At 36.8% G+C, this 17,828-nt stretch overlaps 3 protein-coding genes and 1 pseudogene across 4 annotated transcripts, besides 6 other annotated features; 3 read left to right on the plus strand and 1 right to left on the minus strand.

Annotated features, from left to right (window-relative positions):
• Nucleotides 1–1,528: 1,528 nt before the first annotated feature.
• TVAGG3_0298080 (uncharacterized protein) lies at nucleotides 1,529–1,804 on the plus strand (the record flags this gene model as incomplete). The annotated part of the gene is made up of 1 exon (XM_051229425.1): nucleotides 1,529–1,804. One exon carries the CDS (start codon nucleotides 1,529–1,531, stop codon nucleotides 1,802–1,804), a length of 276 nt encoding a protein of 91 aa, XP_051099155.1.
• An 830-nt stretch (nucleotides 1,805–2,634) lies between these two features.
• Nucleotides 2,635–7,444: a mobile genetic element.
• Nucleotides 7,445–8,342: 898 nt separating this feature from the next.
• On the plus strand, nucleotides 8,343–9,164 carry TVAGG3_0298100 (glycoprotein 38 family; the record flags this gene model as incomplete). Its single annotated transcript, XM_051229426.1, has 1 exon — nucleotides 8,343–9,164. A coding segment is annotated over one exon (822 nt), but the record flags the coding sequence as incomplete, so codon positions are not given.
• A 166-nt stretch (nucleotides 9,165–9,330) lies between these two features.
• Nucleotides 9,331–9,358: a terminal%2Cinverted (terminal inverted repeat of Mariner transposon ID:TVAGG3_0298110).
• Nucleotides 9,331–11,613: a mobile genetic element.
• Nucleotides 9,411–11,517, minus strand: TVAGG3_0298120 (annotated as a pseudogene). Its single transcript has one exon. A coding segment is annotated over exon 1 (2,107 nt).
• Nucleotides 9,912–10,055: a mobile genetic element.
• Nucleotides 11,586–11,613: a terminal%2Cinverted (terminal inverted repeat of Mariner transposon ID:TVAGG3_0298110).
• A 3,592-nt stretch (nucleotides 11,614–15,205) lies between these two features.
• On the plus strand, nucleotides 15,206–16,289 carry TVAGG3_0298140 (protein of unknown function, DUF4106 family; the record flags this gene model as incomplete). The annotated part of the gene is made up of 1 exon (XM_051229427.1): nucleotides 15,206–16,289. A coding segment is annotated over one exon (1,084 nt), but the record flags the coding sequence as incomplete, so codon positions are not given.
• Nucleotides 16,290–17,590: 1,301 nt separating this feature from the next.
• Nucleotides 17,591–17,828: part of a mobile genetic element that runs on past the window's edge.

Consider the following 17,828-nt stretch of genomic DNA (forward strand, 5'->3'; position numbering starts at 1 on the left):
TGAACACTTACTACGTAGTGGACAAAGTGAAGCAAATCGTATCTTAGCTTATTAAAAGGATTCGCTTGCATTTTTTTTATAAATTGATATCGTCAAAAATTTTAATTCTACAATGTTTTAAATATATTAATATTTAGTTGTACAGAATCAAATCACATCTACTTGAAAAAAAAAAGGTAGTGGGGCTTCCAGGCGCGTTGCGCCCTCTAGCCCGAAGATGTTTAGTATAAAACCGCTTTTTAACTTCACTTAAAATGCCACGTAAGCTACGTAAGAATATACGTAAGAGGAAGGGAGCATTGAAACATCCAATAGTAAAACTGACACCACAACAACAGTTGCAACAACAAATGCTGAATGACCCCACTATGTTGCAACAAATGTCAAGCAACCCTATGCTTTTAAACCGAGTTATTGGTGCACAGAGTGAGGTTTAAGAGCGGCACTTTTAGCGAAAATGGCAGGCTATGGTGAGCTGCAGACGGAACAGCTTATAACCCTCAAAGTCAAATGAATTTGAGTTCACTCAAAAATCAAATAACAGATGTCAAAAAGTCAAACATAGACATACAGAAACAAATAAGTGAAAACGAAAAGAAACTAGAATATGACAGACACACAAAGAAACTCAATGAGTTAAACGTAGAGAAAAAAGAAAGAAGAACAACTGAAAGAACTAAGTACAGAGGAATATGCGAAAAAAGTGTCAGAAAAAGCAGCAGAAGTAGCAAAAATGGAACAAGATGTTATAAATTTGAAAAACCATACTACTCAATATAAAGTACTGAAAGATGAAGAAATAAAACAAAAAGCCCTGAAGACATATATGGATAGCGATGAGTATAAAAAAGAAGTTGAAGCAAATGTAAAGGCAGAAAAACTTTTACAGTTGCAAAACCAAACCGTACAGTATGAAAACTTAGCACAAGAAAGTAAAAATAACGACGCAGCCATGCAAAAGGCAATGAAAAGCGCAGAATATATAAAAGCTAATAATGACTGGTTAGACGCCCAAGCCAACGCTAAAGCAGCCCAACTTATAGGGTCAATAAGGACAAAAATACAAGCGGATGAAGACAGTTCAAATGAAGCTTTAACGAATGCTGACTTTAAGAACGCCTTCGAAGCTCTTCATAGTAAGGTGAAACTAGTGAACGACTTCTCATCTGGAAAGAAACTGAAGTCTGAAGGTTTCGACAAAGAGTTAAAAGAAGTAGCACAAAATATGACGAAAATAACAGATGCAGCAACGAGACAGGCAGTTCAAAGTGCCCATGACGCCGTTAGAACAGCTGTTGTGGAAAGTCAAGAAAAAGAGTTACAACAGACCAAAAGAGACCTAGTAAATGCTTTCTTAAGAACGAAAGTCAGGTAGGACATTATGCTGCAGATGGAACATATGTGCCAGCTGGTGGAACTTATATACCAGCTGGTGGAACTTATATACTAGCTAGTGGAACTTATATACCACCAAACCCTCCAAGAGAAGCACCTGCACCAGGACTACCTAAAACATTTACATCGTCACATGGACACAGACACAGGCATGCACCAAAACCAACACAACAACCAACAGTTCAAAATCCAGCACCACAACAACAACAACAACCAGCACAACAACCACCTCCACAACCAGCACAGCAACCAACAGTTCAAAACCCTGCACAACAACCACCTCCACAACCAGCACAGCAACCAACAGTTCAAAACCCTGCACAACAACCACCTCCACAACCAGCACAACAACCACAAACAGAGCAAGGACATAAAAGAAGTAGAGAACAAGGAAACCAAGATTTCTTAAAAATGCTTAAGGAAGAATATGGTTACCCAGATACTCTTGACTTTAGTGACAGATATAAAGAAGCTATTAGAAAGTTCAAGGAAGGAAATACAGACCCGAACCTATTTAGCTTTATGGTTCAGCACCAAATGGGATATAATTTCAAACCTGGAAAATACAAGCTCGCTAAGGGATATGATTTAATAGCATATCATCCAAATGACATGAACGAATTTACTCCGAGATATTTGGTGTCAGAGCTAAATGACAATTCAACTCTCTTCATGAAACGCGTAAAAAATAGAGACGGAACGAAAGAAGAAAGGTTTATGAGTCCGGATGACTTAGATAGGGAACTTTTTAAAAACGGTCTCGGAATATATGAAATGCCAGCAGATGAGGTACAAGAAACTCAACAGGAAGAAGTTCAGATACAACCAGACATGGAAGAAATAGTTCAGCAACAACAGCTAGAAGAGCCTGAAGGAAACGAACAAGTCCCTCCTTTGGAAACTAACCTCACAGAACTAGATGAAGATTTGGAACAGCCGAAAAATCTTGACCCTCAACAAGAGTATGAGGTGAATATGGAATCTTTCCAAGAGTCTAAAAAAAATTCGGCTGACATAGTAGAAGAATATCGAAAAATGTTTGCCGACATACAAAAGACTCCAACATCAGATGAAAATATTCAGCATAGAATGGAAGTACTGAAAGATAATGTACGCAAATACAACAATCCTTTTTACTTACGACCATATAACGTTCAATCTTTGGCTGAACTCGGTGAAAATAAAAGGTTAAATTTCAACAAAACATATAGAAATGAAACATTGTTTAAAGTTCATTCAGAACCTAACCAATATGGAAACAAACCTACTTTTGTTTCTGCAGACTATGGAACTACAATGAGATGGGGTCATAAAGCTAATCCGGATAGGTGGTTCATAAACTTACAACCACAATTCCAAGAAGTTGTAGACGCAATGGAAGTGAATGGTGAACCAGATATAGCTGGTATTTTCAGCGCGGCTTTAATGCCATTGAAAGATATGAAAGATGCAGATATTTTGAACCAGTATGAATGAACATGGCTGATGGAAATATAACACCTGACGTTCTAAAACATTTATCTCAAAGAACTACACAGAACCATAGAGATGGTATATTTGGTGAAGAGTTTAGAAAGACAGTTAGGGAGAGAAGAGGAAGAGAACCTATTGTACATGACCTTGCAAACGAAAGTTTACAAAATGTCATAAAAACTTACTTTGCAGACAATGAACCGAGAAGGGATGAATATTTAAGAAAACTCAAATGGACAGTACCAAATGAAATGTTAGTATTGAAAAACATGTTCCTTGACAAAATAAAACCAACTACAGAAATAAATGACGAAAGACTGAAACATTGGGTAAAAGCTTTCCCATTCACAAAAGATATTATTGGTAACATGGAAAGAAAACCAGAATGGCTACAAAAACATATATTTGGAAACGAGCTTATTCCATATGGACAAGCTCTGTTTGAAGAGCTTGAACCGGAAACTCAGGAAAGAGTCATGCAAACAATACGCGAAGACTCAAATACAAACTATGACAAAATCTTTCTAGATATAGGTTACCTGAGATGGGCGACCAGAGCCCAAAGGCAAAAAGGACATGGGAAATTTACAACATACTAGGTGAACATGAGGCAAAGATGCAACAACTTGAAGCAGAGGGCAAGTTACCAAAAGCGACACCAAAGAAGAAGAGAAGAGTAGAACAAAGTGAAAGTAGTGAAGAAGTAACTTCATCTAGTGAAAGTAGTGGCAATGAAGGAAAAAGAAGAGTTAAAAACTCAGTCAGGAAGAAAGTAAAGCTTGGTCCGAGTGGGTTCTATTATGACATATAAATCCAACTATTCTATATTTTTACCCATATGAAATGTACGCCGCTCAGAATATAACGCCAACAGTTTTGGATGCCATGAATGGAAATGTTTCGAATGGTATAACGAATGCGACAATGCCATTAGAAGGTCAGAAATAGTTCCTGGAACTTACGAATATACAACTGCTGTTTCTTATGGAAACGTAGGTGAGTTTGGAGAAGGTTCTTCAACAACAGTAGATATTGCTTGCGACAGGTTTCATATTATTTCTATTGACAACTCTTTCTTATACGTGGAACAAGACATTGAAATAAAACCTTCTGCCAAGTTGTCTGAAAAGAAAGGTTGCAATGGAATTTTCTATGTCGGATACCAATATGCTCCAGAAGTTTTCATGGGATATAAGATATATTCTAACTCTGACTTAGTTCAAACAGTAACATGGGCAAACTATGAATGGTTCGCTTTAAGAAACTCAGTACAACCACAAGCTAGAGAACAAACAGACCAGTATGCAACTATTGAGAAAATAAGAAGACTTGACCCTAACGTTCCAGGAGTTTATGTTAACCTTTCTGGTTCAGATGGAACTGCTGCCACTAAAGTAAAACTGAAACTTAGAGTTCCTTTGTCATCTTTCCTCATCTTCAGGTTTTTAAGATACTTGCCAAACTGGCAGGAAAAATTTCTATCGAACTTACTCCAAGCAAAAATAACTTAGTCATTGCACCAACACAAGACCCATTCACTCTTACAGACGTAAAGGGAACAAATAAAACGTCATTCGCCGAATTTTGCAAAGACAAAGTTGACTTAGACTTTGGTTTCTCAAACCTCAACACTGAAGTAAACTATTATTTCAATGCTGCTGGAGATGCTTGGGACCCAGTTAAGTTCACATGCGAAAAATTTGAATGCAAGAGAATAGAAAGCAGACTTGCAGTCTATATGTTGGACCCAGATATTTCAAATGCTTTAGCTGCCAAATATATTGCAGTTCCACTTATGTTCCCTATACACCAAATATCTGTCAAAGACTTTGCAGGTGAAGTTGGAAACCAAAGTGCTGACCCAGGTGCAAGAACAGATATTGCCTTAACAACTGCAATGAAACATGCAGATACTATGTTTGTTCTTTTCAGACGAACTATAAATGACTATTCTTGTTTCTACAACCCTGGTATTAAATATCATATAAACATAGATGGCAAATATTATCCAAGAGAAGAATATTCTACAGTTGAGGATATGAGGTCATACAACTTGACATTAGATGCTATGAACTTTAACAACAACTTCACAACAACCATTAACCCTGAAATGCAAAGTTCTATTATGCCATATGTGAAAGTATGGACCCATACAGGAGGTCAAAAAACTCAATATACAAATGGAGACCGTTCAAACTTTTGGCTTGGCATTCCATTTGCTGACTCAGAAGACTTTATGGGTGGTATTTCAACTGTTGGTACAGTTCAAATACAATATACTGGTGACAGAGACGGTCCAGATGAATTGAAAGCAAAGAAGTTTACAAAACCAATAGCACTTTTCACGGAAGATGCTCTTTTGAAAATTCGTTCGATGAAACCTGCTGGGGCTCCTCAGATTGGCATAACGACAGCTTCCATCGAGCAGATTTTGGCAGCAGGTCAGTAAGTTGTTCTTGAACTGACTTCTCTCCGTCAAATATTGACAGTACGCCAGTTTTGACATAATATTGTATTATAAACTTTCCTTTAGAAATATCTGTAAGTTTTGAAGTTATATTTTTGTCTGCTTCAAGAACTTTCACCATTTCAGTTATACCAACTTTCTTTGCTTTATGAAATATTTAGGTTCAGCAAAGACTGCTATTCTATAACATTTTCCATTGTTTGTGTAAAGAACTATTCTGTCAATGTATTTGTATTGTTTGTGTGTGTAAACTTTGTTTTGCTTCAATTCGAAGAGATATCTGAATACGTCCATCTTTTTATTCTAAGTAAAATGTCATTTCCGAAAAATAGAAGTGTAAGTGTTTCAAAAGGTTTAATGGCGGTGGCAGATGTGAAGTTAAATTCACCAACTCAAACAAACAGTCAAAGTGTTGTTGTCAATGTCAAAGACAGAGATGTTGAAGTGGGGAAACCATACGAAGACGAAGATGGTATAACAATAGTTCCTGTAAAAGAACAACCAACATATCCTGAAGTTAGCAGAGACTTAAGTTCTGTTGCAGATATTCGAAACGACTACCAACAACTGAAAGACAAACTTAAAACTCAGGAGAAGATTTGTCAAGCTTTAAGTATAATGTTAAACTTGGTCGAACACAACCCTGTAAAAGTGAACTCATATGTCATTGCACCTCATGAAGTTTTGAAAGAACTATTGAAACTTTTGACAGAGGCAGACGATATAAACATCAAAGAAATAGAACCCGACATTAGTTGCTGTGGTGTTTCATATAATGTCATTGACAAGATATACGTTATGAAAGGAGGTGAAACGTTGAACTTAAAATATAGTTTCCCAGACGTTATAAAAATATTTGACGACCACAACATTTCATTAAAATTTATTTGCTAAGTAAATGGCAGAAGACATAATGGTTTATACTATTACGACTAAAAACCCTGAGTCATATAATTCTATAACAACAAACTTACAAAGTCCTCAAGGACGATATTGTAAACTAACCTTAAACACAATGACGACTAAAGCCTGTTTTGCTCTTTTGACACCAGAAGACTTTATTGTTGTGAATGGTAAAAAATACTCCTTTGAAGATACTTACTCAGATATACCACCAACAGGTTTTGTTGACTTATTTAATACTTTAAGGACGGGTGTAACATGTGCTGCAACTAGAGCAGGTTTCATTATGTTTGGATGTCCGACTGAGTTTACTATAAACGATATGAGTTATAATACAAAACTTATATCTGGTTTTTACTACCAACAGTTTCCTATAACAGGAAAAGGTGTCATACAAGGAATGTCTGTTCCATTGACTTTAAGCACACCAATCTTATATATTGTTTCAAACTTAGGTTCAAAGTGTTATTCGAATGTCGACAGAAACTATTATGACCAAAAGATACTTATGCGTATAAACAATACTTTCTCTGCTGGTTTGCCTATTGTTCATTCGAATGCAGAGTTTTCAGCTTTAGTAAACTCAAACACTTTAGCAAACATAAACTTAACCTTAGTTGACGCAAACTTTGTTCCTGTAAAACTTTTATGTCCTATGTATTTGTCAATGACGGCAGAAAGTTTCGAATTGGAAGATGCAACTGGTGAAAGTATTGTATTACAAGAACAACTTCAACAACAAATAGCTCAAGAACAACAAATGCAACAAATGGAACAAATGGAACAACAAGCTCAAGAATAAAAAAATTTTTTTTTATTTTTATAAAAAAATGTACAGAATAGATGTTTCAGATTTTTATGACTTCCAAGCATTCAGAAATATGTGTCCATTTCGAGACTATAACAAAGCAGTCGAGAATTTGAAACGTTTAGTCATTTATGTTGACTCTGCCCCAGAATGTTATGTCATGAAAGAATGGGATGTTGTCTTTAACAAACCAAGAGCAACAATAGTGTCTGAACAAGAATGTAGACAGAAACTTAAGAAAATAAAAGTTGTACAAGTTGGAAGGAAGATGTTAGATGCTTGGGATATCTTATTGTCAAAGTTAGAAGATTTTTCAGTTCGAGGTATAAAGTTCTATACACCATCTCCAAACTTCTATTCTATCTTCACTGGATATAAATACGAACAAGTAGAATGGACTTTCAAAGTTAACGCTCCAGAGGATCATAATAAGACAAAGTTACTTGTTGTTGTTGAGTTCGCCGCCAATCATAAATCCAACTTAGGTACCGGTAATGTTACATATTCTTCCACAGTCCCACACCAGTTATCGAGAGTGTTCAATACAACGATGGCAACGAAGTAATTTCAGGCAATCCATACACAGCCAAAATCATACTCGAAACAGGCTTAAAATTACAAAGACATATTATCTCTTTGCAACAGAAAGCGAAGCTTCCAACGCCTCTGCCACTAGCGTCAAATCACAAAATGTTCACTGCAACAGCCGTAGCAAGCGAACAAGAAAGAATGGACTTTCAAAGTTAACGCTCCAGAGGATCATAATAAGACAAAGTTACTTGTTGTTGTTGAGTTCGCCGCCAATCATAATCCAGTTAGGTACCGGCAATGTTACATATTCTGACACACTCTCCACACCAGTTATCGATAGAGTTCTTTACAACGATGGCAACGAAGTAATTTCAGGCAATTTATACTCAGCCAAAATCATACTCAAACAGGCTTAAATATTACAAAGACATATTATCTCTTTGCAACAGAAAGCAAGCTTCCAGCGCCTCTGTCACTAGCGTCAAAACATCACAAAATGTTAGCACTGCAACAGCCGTAGCAAGCACGAACAAGACAGAATGGACTTTCAAAGTTAACGCTCCAGAGGATCATAATAAGACAAAGTTACTTGTTGTTGTTGAGTTCGCCGCCAATCATACATCCGAGTTAGGTACCGGCAATGTTACATATTCTGACACACTCTCCACACCAGTTATCGATAGAGTTCTACAACGATGGCAACGAAGTAATTTCAGGCAATTTATACACAGCCAAAATCATACTCAAAAGCTTAATATTACAAAGACATATTATCTCTTTGCAACAGAAAGCAACGCTTCCAGCGCCTCTGTCACTAGCGTCAAAACATCACAAAATGTTAGCACTGCAACAGCCGTAGCAAGCACGAACAAGACAGAATGGACTTTCAAAGTTAACGCTCCAGAGGATCATAATAAGACAAAGTTACTTGTTGTTGTTGAGTTCGCCGCCAATCATACATCCGAGTTAGGTACCGGCAATGTTACATATTCTCTTGGAAAGTCTCCATATTTATCTGCGCCAACTGTTGTTGCTGAAAATCATACAGGACCATTCAAGGCCGGTGAATATATTCCAGTTAAAGTTACATTACAACACTTTGAGGCAAAGACAGGAAACTTCCAATATAGATTCTATGCAGATCAGAAATGGATAGATCTCCCAGACGACAATGTAACTGAAGTAGAAACCCCATCTGCAATTAAGAAATTACATGCCGACGAAGGCAAAACATATCTACTCAACATTCCAGCTCCAAAGTATGAAGATATCAAAGAAGATGGGAAAGTTAAACTTCAAATTAGGTTAGCTGGATCCAAAGATCAAGCTCAATCCAATATCATTGAAACAGAGGTTTCACTTCAGAAACAACAATACGTTGCACCAAGCCCTGATGATTCCAAGCCAACTCCAACACCTGAAAATAGTGGACTTACTGGTGGACAGAAGGCTGGTATTGTTATTGGCGTTCTTCTTGCTGTTATCCTTATTATTCTCATCATCTACTTCGTTTTCTGCAGGAAACCATCTAAAGATAAATCATCATCTGATATCCAAGATGATTCCGGCTCCGGTGTTAATGTGTAATTTAATTTAATTAAGGATGTCAATTTGGAAGAAAAGTGAGAAAATTCCTAAAATGCTAAAAATGAATTTTCCAAACGTACTTTTTTATCTCATTTTTTTGATTTTGAAAAAAATTTGGAGAGAAGAACTCTTCGTTTTTGAATTTTGTCACGATGGTTTTAAAGTATAGGGTGTCCAAAGGTGTGTTTAGCACAAACCTGAATACTGCGAATAGAAATAAACAAGTTACATATATATAAAGTTTATTTAAATATAATCACCATTGGATTCAATCACGCGTTCGCAGCGATCGATCCAGGCTTGAAAGACACGCTTTAAATCATCATGAGAAAATTGCTCAAATTGCTCTCTTACAAAATTTTCAAGATCATCTGGACTCGCGAATTCGCGTCCTTCAGCTCTCTTTTTTAGCGTGCCGAATAAATAAAAGTCAGAGGGTGCAATATCAGGTGAATAAATTGGGTTTGGAACAACTTTGACATTGTTTTCCACCAAGTAATTCATTACCTTATGACTTTTGTGAACTCTTGAATTATCAAAATGAATTGCAAACTTTTGTTTTTGTTGTTTGGATTTCTCAAACTCATCAGAATTGATAATTTGAGTAAGAACATTGTCAATTAGATACTGAGCATTCATCGTATTAGGTTTTTGAAGAATATCAATTGCGATGATGTCATTTACGCCCCAAAAAACCGACAACATCATCATTGGTGTGTCAATTTTTTTCTTCGGGAATGTTTGCGGATTTTTCTCGTAAACGAAAAAGGGGATTTGACGGAGTCAAATCCCCGCTCGCAAAAAGTGGACTTTACATGTCAAATTTTATATGCATGTAATGTCCACTTTTATGAGTTTTAGGAAGGAATTGGAAGCCATGAGTTACTGACATTTCATCAGTATCTCATAGCCTCCAATTCCTTCTTAAAATGGGAGAAACTTTGTCCGAATAGTTTAACATTCGGACAAAGTTTCTCCCATTTTAAGAAGGAATTGGAGGGTAAGAGATATACCATATGAATGTATATCTCTTACCCTCCAATTCCTTCTAGAAAGTGTCCAAACTTTGGGTTAATTGCAAACTATTAACCCAAAGTTTGGACACTTTCAAGTGGAGATGGAAGGCTTTGGGGTATATATTAATACAATATACCTCAAAGCCTTCCATCTCCACTACAAATGGGAGAAACTTTGTCCGAATAGTTTAACATTCGGACAAAGTTTCTCCCATCTTTCAATGTAATTGCTACCTGTGAGGTACTGACTTGAAGTCAGTGCTTCACAGGTAGCAATATCCAAAAATTTAAAAACATTTTATCAGTTCGTTAAAGAACTAGAGCCTCCTAGGTACTGAACCAGAATCAGTGCCTAGGGGACTCTAGTGATCTATATAAATCTGAGAAACTTTGAGGAAATTGTTCGACATTTCCTCAAAGTTTCTCAGCAATTTAGCGAGGAATGTTCGTTATCGTGTAGATATTTATAATATATACATGATAACAAACATTCTCCGCTAAAAGATGTAAAATCTTATAAGAAATGATTGCAAAAGAATAACAAATTGCAACAAATTTTATATGAAACTGAACCTTATGAGGTAGTGATTCAAGATCACCGCCTCATAAGATTCAGTTTCAATCTCAAGTATCTCAAAAGTAAGGCTCTATTTTTTGCCATGTAAAGTGTCACTTTACTGTCAAACCGTTTTTATCGTTTTCGTTTACAACATTTTCATCCTTCGGGATCCATATGATTTTGGCTTCTGTTGCATATTGAAACCAAGACTCGTCCCCTGTTACTAAAAAGCGAAACTTCTTGGATTGATACGCACCCAATATAGAGAGGAGCTCTTTCGAAGATTGGACTCTAGATTTTTTTTGAACTGAATTAAGGTTGTGCGGAACCCAACGTGTATACGCTAGTTTGTAGTTCAAATAATTGTGCAGATAATAACTGACTGTTGTACGTGGTATCTTTGTCATCTCCTCTATCCTTCTAAGTGATGCTCTTGGGTCTTCATCTAGCGCTTGAAGAATTGCTTTGATTTTTCTTTGATCCGGCGATTTTTTGTCAATTTTTATGATGGGCGCCTTTTTGTTCATGAAGTGATACATCCTAACATGATACGTTACAGTGGAATAGCTAGGAGCATCCATACCGAAGCATTTTACCAATGTCTCGTAGATTTTTTTACAGTCTTTGCATTTTTTGCAAGAGCGAGGATGTTTTCTTTATGATTCATTAAAAAAATGAAAAAAATCCCGCCAAAATTTCCCGCGAAACCGCCTCTTGTCTCAAAATTCATTTTATATCCCGGCATGGCGCCAAAATACAACATACTCATCATATACATATATTCATATTTTTTATTATATATTTATAATCAGCATATATCTCCTTTAATAGTCTCATATAGAGCGCTGTGCTAAACGCACCTTTGGACACCCTATATATTATACACATGTATTGATATTACTATTTTTGTATATTTTAAGAGAAAATTATATTCTCCTAAAGTGAAAACAATTTTCCAAATTGCAGCTCCTTCAAAGATTTCTGAAGACTCAACGGTTAAAATTACAGTTTCTATCACAGATCCAGCTGGTCAAACTGCTACCTCTTTATATTAATATAATATTTATTTTGATATATTTTTTAGTTTAACTTTTTTTTTTGATAAATATTTTATTTTATATTTTAAACCCTTTATTTTTTAATTAAATCATGTCTTGTAAATCAAATTACAACATGGCAAACTTTTGATTCGATATATATAGTTTACGTAACAAGTGATAGCTCCATTAGAAAGCTGAGTTTTGAAAATTACAATACATAGCATATCATTTCCAGACTTTCCCACTTTATTTTTTTTTTATTTTTTTTTAAAATGTTTCGTAATTTCAGGATGCTTTTCCCCTTTAACTTTGTTAAATGCGTAATTTTTTTCTATCTGACAACTGGCTTGAAAGATCATTGAAAATGCGATATAAACAATTTCATTTTTTTTCGACTTTTTTTTATAAATAAAGAAAATAAATATACAAATAAAATTATTTCTTAATTATTTTGTCATATTTGACAATTATATCCTGTCTCAAAGTATCCAAATCCGCAAACTGTGTTGCGTATCTCGAAGTGTCTTCGTCGTACGGCTTAATTACATCAGCCCTATCCAAGAACATCATCAAATGAAACGCGAGAGCTTTGTATTTTATCTGCATCAAAATTGCCAAAGCAGGATGGAAATCTCTTATTGATATGAACAGCAACAAAGCGTTCATTGCATTTCCAGTATCCAAGAAGTGGTGGGCGGCTCTTCTCAACAAACTCTTCGACTCATTCGAAAACTCTTCCAATTTGCAGACTTCGACAGAATCTTCCCATCTTCCGTTGTCCTGAAGATATCTTGCGGCAGAAAGATTAGCGCCAGCTAAATGCATCAATATACAGCCTTCTATAAATCTGTGCTGTGCAAAAAGTGGAACAGCGGTTGTTATCAAAAATTCTGTCACGTTTTGTGGCAAAATTTTATCTTCGTAACCGAGAAGCAACGCCGAACAAATGCTTGCCACTATTGTGAACTCGCTTTTGTTGGAGAGACTCTTGAAAACTTCGACAGCTCCTCTTCTATCACCCATTCTGAACTTGAACAACAAGTTGAAAATGGCAGAAATCGGAGTATCTGCAGGAGAAAACAGAGAAGATTGAATCCTCAACGCGGAAACAACTTCTTCTTTCCCTCCAAACATGGAATGCCGTGCTTGCAACCTCGGACCTCCCAAACTACGTGAAACACACTTCCAAATAATGGAATCAGTTGGAAATCCATGGTCATTAGCTATCTCAGCTATTTGAAGTGCTTCTGACCATGTTCCTGTAGTAGGATTCGTTAATAATTGCTCACCCATAAGCTCTAACCGTTGCTGGGCGGTTTTTAGCGGTTTTAAGAGGGCAGGTGAAGTGATTCTTTTTACAGATCTCCAGTCTCTTGCAATAACGAATTTCACGGCTTCGTCATTGAGCGGGGAGACGAGGACGAGTCCATTTCCTGTTACAGCGAATGAGGAAACAGAAAAAGGACAACTTTCCACTTTTTCAAGTGAAAAACCAAATTTTCCGTCTCTCGCGTGTACGTACAATCCGCTGGATGATCTCTCGAACTCTATCCTGTCTATGTCGATGAAAGGAGAGTATGTTTGCTTCGATGTACCGAAAGCAAAGTCGTAAAACATAATTACGCCGTCTGTGTCAGCAGTTATGATGCAATCGCCTTTCCAAGCAAGACAAGTTGTCCTGGAGTTCTCCCGTGAGTTACGCAGCCTCAGAACAGGCATCTGTGCTATGCCGTTCTTGTATGTGTAGACTTGGATTTCTCCGGTAGATAATAATACGGCGAAATTGGGAGTATCGCCTTGGAAACATGTTGCTGGTATTCTGGATACTTGGACTGCAACAGCGGTGATGGATGTTTGAAGAGTCATCGGCTTTTGTTTGACATCATAAAAAAACCAAGGTCGTATTTGCCGTGGACGAAAACGCCGAGCTCCTCTGAACATATTAGGTCTGTGGCAGGGCCAAGGCGAGTGTGGATTGGAATAACTTGGCGCTTGGGAAGATTTATTGATCCACACTCGGTTTTTGAGTACCACAGAAGGACATCTTTGGTAAGGAACTTGATCTTTTCAATGGATGTGCTGGATGCAAGGTAGTTCTGTGTGTATTTCCCTTCTGAAACGTCTGCGAAAATTATCTTTCCGGTTGGAGTGCCGAAAGCAAGGATTCCGTCGTAGAAATCGTAACAGGTTGGTATCTGTGGTATAATTTGAGACTGCGCGATGACGTAAGGTATATCATCTTTTATGGCAAACATAACTAAGCCATTTGATGGAGAGAACGCGATGTATCGCTCGGGAAGTGCACGGTTACATGCAGCGGATAGTGGTAAATACTTCGATTTTAAGTCAAACAGCTCTCTTTTCAATTTTATTGTTCCTGATTTTGTAAAAATGTAGTCTTCGTTACAGATATAGATACTGAGTGACGAGTCTTGACCATAAACTGTAATTTCGTTGTCATTTGTTAAAGAAGGAAGCAGTTTATGGAAAGATGATTGGGATGATTCATCGATTACAAGATTTCGGCCAGATTTGGTCGCTATGTTAAACGTAAGTATTTTTCCTTCAAGCATAATTAATAAAATATTACTAATATGGGGATGATGTTGAATTTCTACGATTTTTTCTGATTTATCTAAAGTATGGGATTGAGATTGAGATGTTGGAGCCTGCTTGGCATTCTTTGACGTGATAATTGTAAAGGATGGACCATTAGAATATAGAATTGCAGTGAATATATCTGAACTATTAACAGCCATCCTTGTATATGTACCAGGAACATCTATCTTCCAAAGTATTCGTGAGTTTTTCGCTTGATCTTCAGCTTCATACGGCCAAAAATCGATACTATAAATTGTATTTGGTTCTGCAAAGCCTAAAACGATTTTACGGGACCATTGAAGCTCCGATACATACTGAGCTTCAGATACTTGACGAGTGATTCCGAGTGTAAGACCTGATTCACAATCCCATAACAAAACTCTTCCGCAATCGTCTGAAATTGCAAGATAAGGTAGCTCATAGTGGAATTTAAGGCAAGTTATGTTAGAATTTAGAATTTCAATGGATCATAAGAAAGAAATATCATTTTTAGTAGTTTTATAGAGATAAATTGTGCCTTTACCGGCTAATGCAAGTAGCCCACATGCTTCCCAGTCCATGCTCCCTGTGTTGAACACTTTACTAGGTGGACAAAGTGAAGCAAATCGTATCTTAGCTTTATTAAAAGGATTCGCTTGCATTTTTTTTATAAATTGATATCGTCAAAAATTTTAATTCTACAATGTTTTAAATATATTAATATTTAGTTGTACAGAATCAAATCACATCTACTTGAAAAAAAAAAGGTAGTGGGGCTTCCAGGCGCGTTGCGCCCTCTAGCCCCGAAGATGTTTAGTATAAAACCGCTTTTTAACTTCACTTAAAATGCCACGTAAGCTACGTAAGAATATACGTAAGAGGAAGGGAGCATTGAAACATCCAATAGTAAAACTGACACCACAACAACAGTTGCAACAACAAATGCTGAATGACCCCACTATGTTGCAACAAATGTCAAGCAACCCTATGCTTTTAAACCGAGTTATTGGTGCACAGAGTGGAGGTTTAAGAGCGGCACTTTTAGCGAAAATGGCAGGCTATGGTGGAGCTGCAGACGGAACAGCTTATAACCCTCAAAGTCAAATGAATTTGAGTTCACTCAAAAATCAAATAACAGATGTCAAAAAGTCAAACATAGACATACAGAAACAAATAAGTGAAAACGAAAAGAAACTAGAATATGACAGACACACAAAGAAACTCAATGAGTTAAACGTAGAGAAAAAGAAGAAAGAAGAACAACTGAAAGAACTAAGTACAGAGGAATATGCGAAAAAAGTGTCAGAAAAAGCAGCAGAAGTAGCAAAAATGGAACAAGATGTTATAAATTTGAAAAACCATACTACTCAATATAAAGTACTGAAAGATGAAGAAATAAAACAAAAAGCCCTGAAGACATATATGGATAGCGATGAGTATAAAAAAGAAGTTGAAGCAAATGTAAAGGCAGAAAAACTTTTACAGTTGCAAAACCAAACCGTACAGTATGAAAACTTAGCACAAGAAAGTAAAAATAACGACGCAGCCATGCAAAAGGCAATGAAAAGCGCAGAATATATAAAAGCTAATAATGACTGGTTAGACGCCCAAGCCAACGCTAAAGCAGCCCAACTTATAGGGTCAATAAGGACAAAAATACAAGCGGATGAAGACAGTTCAAATGAAGCTTTAACGAATGCTGACTTTAAGAACGCCTTCGAAGCTCTTCATAGTAAGGTGAAACTAGTGAACGACTTCTCATCTGGAAAGAAACTGAAGTCTGAAGGTTTCGACAAAGAGTTAAAAGAAGTAGCACAAAATATGACGAAAATAACAGATGCAGCAACGAGACAGGCAGTTCAAAGTGCCCATGACGCCGTTAGAACAGCTGTTGTGGAAAGTCAAGAAAAAGAGTTACAACAGACCAAAAGAGACCTAGTAAATGCTTTCTTAAGAACGAAAAGTCAGGTAGGACATTATGCTGCAGATGGAACATATGTGCCAGCTGGTGGAACTTATATACCAGCTGGTGGAACTTATATACTAGCTAGTGGAACTTATATACCACCAAACCCTCCAAGAGAAGCACCTGCACCAGGACTACCTAAAACATTTACATCGTCACATGGACACAGACACAGGCATGCACCAAAACCAACACAACAACCAACAGTTCAAAATCCAGCACCACAACAACAACAACAACCAGCACAACAACCACCTCCACAACCAGCACAGCAACCAACAGTTCAAAACCCTGCACAACAACCACCTCCACAACCAGCACAGCAACCAACAGTTCAAAACCCTGCACAACAACCACCTCCACAACCAGCACAACAACCACAAACAGAGCAAGGACATAAAAGAAGTAGAGAACAAGGAAACCAAGATTTCTTAAAAATGCTTAAGGAAGAATATGGTTACCCAGATACTCTTGACTTTAGTGACAGATATAAAGAAGCTATTAGAAAGTTCAAGGAAGGAAATACAGACCCGAACCTATTTAGCTTTATGGTTCAGCACCAAATGGGATATAATTTCAAACCTGGAAAATACAAGCTCGCTAAGGGATATGATTTAATAGCATATCATCCAAATGACATGAACGAATTTACTCCGAGATATTTGGTGTCAGAGCTAAATGACAATTCAACTCTCTTCATGAAACGCGTAAAAAATAGAGACGGAACGAAAGAAGAAAGGTTTATGAGTCCGGATGACTTAGATAGGGAACTTTTTAAAAACGGTCTCGGAATATATGAAATGCCAGCAGATGAGGTACAAGAAACTCAACAGGAAGAAGTTCAGATACAACCAGACATGGAAGAAATAGTTCAGCAACAACAGCTAGAAGAGCCTGAAGGAAACGAACAAGTCCCTCCTTTGGAAACTAACCTCACAGAACTAGATGAAGATTTGGAACAGCCGAAAAATCTTGACCCTCAACAAGAGTATGAGGTGAATATGGAATCTTTCCAAGAGTCTAAAAAAAATTCGGCTGACATAGTAGAAGAATATCGAAAAATGTTTGCCGACATACAAAAGACTCCAACATCAGATGAAAATATTCAGCATAGAATGGAAGTACTGAAAGATAATGTACGCAAATACAACAATCCTTTTTACTTACGACCATATAACGTTCAATCTTTGGCTGAACTCGGTGAAAATAAAAGGTTAAATTTCAACAAAACATATAGAAATGAAACATTGTTTAAAGTTCATTCAGAACCTAACCAATATGGAAACAAACCTACTTTTGTTTCTGCAGACTATGGAACTACAATGAGATGGGGTCATAAAGCTAATCCGGATAGGTGGTTCATAAACTTACAACCACAATTCCAAGAAGTTGTAGACGCAATGGAAGTGAATGGTGAACCAGATATAGCTGGTATTTTCAGCGCGGCTTTAATGCCATTGAAAGATATGAAAGATGCAGATATTTTGAACCAGTATGAAATGA

This window comes from Trichomonas vaginalis, chromosome V (assembly GCF_026262505.1).
Source record: "Trichomonas vaginalis G3 chromosome V, whole genome shotgun sequence".
NCBI classification, from domain to species: Eukaryota; Parabasalia; order Trichomonadida; family Trichomonadidae; genus Trichomonas; species Trichomonas vaginalis.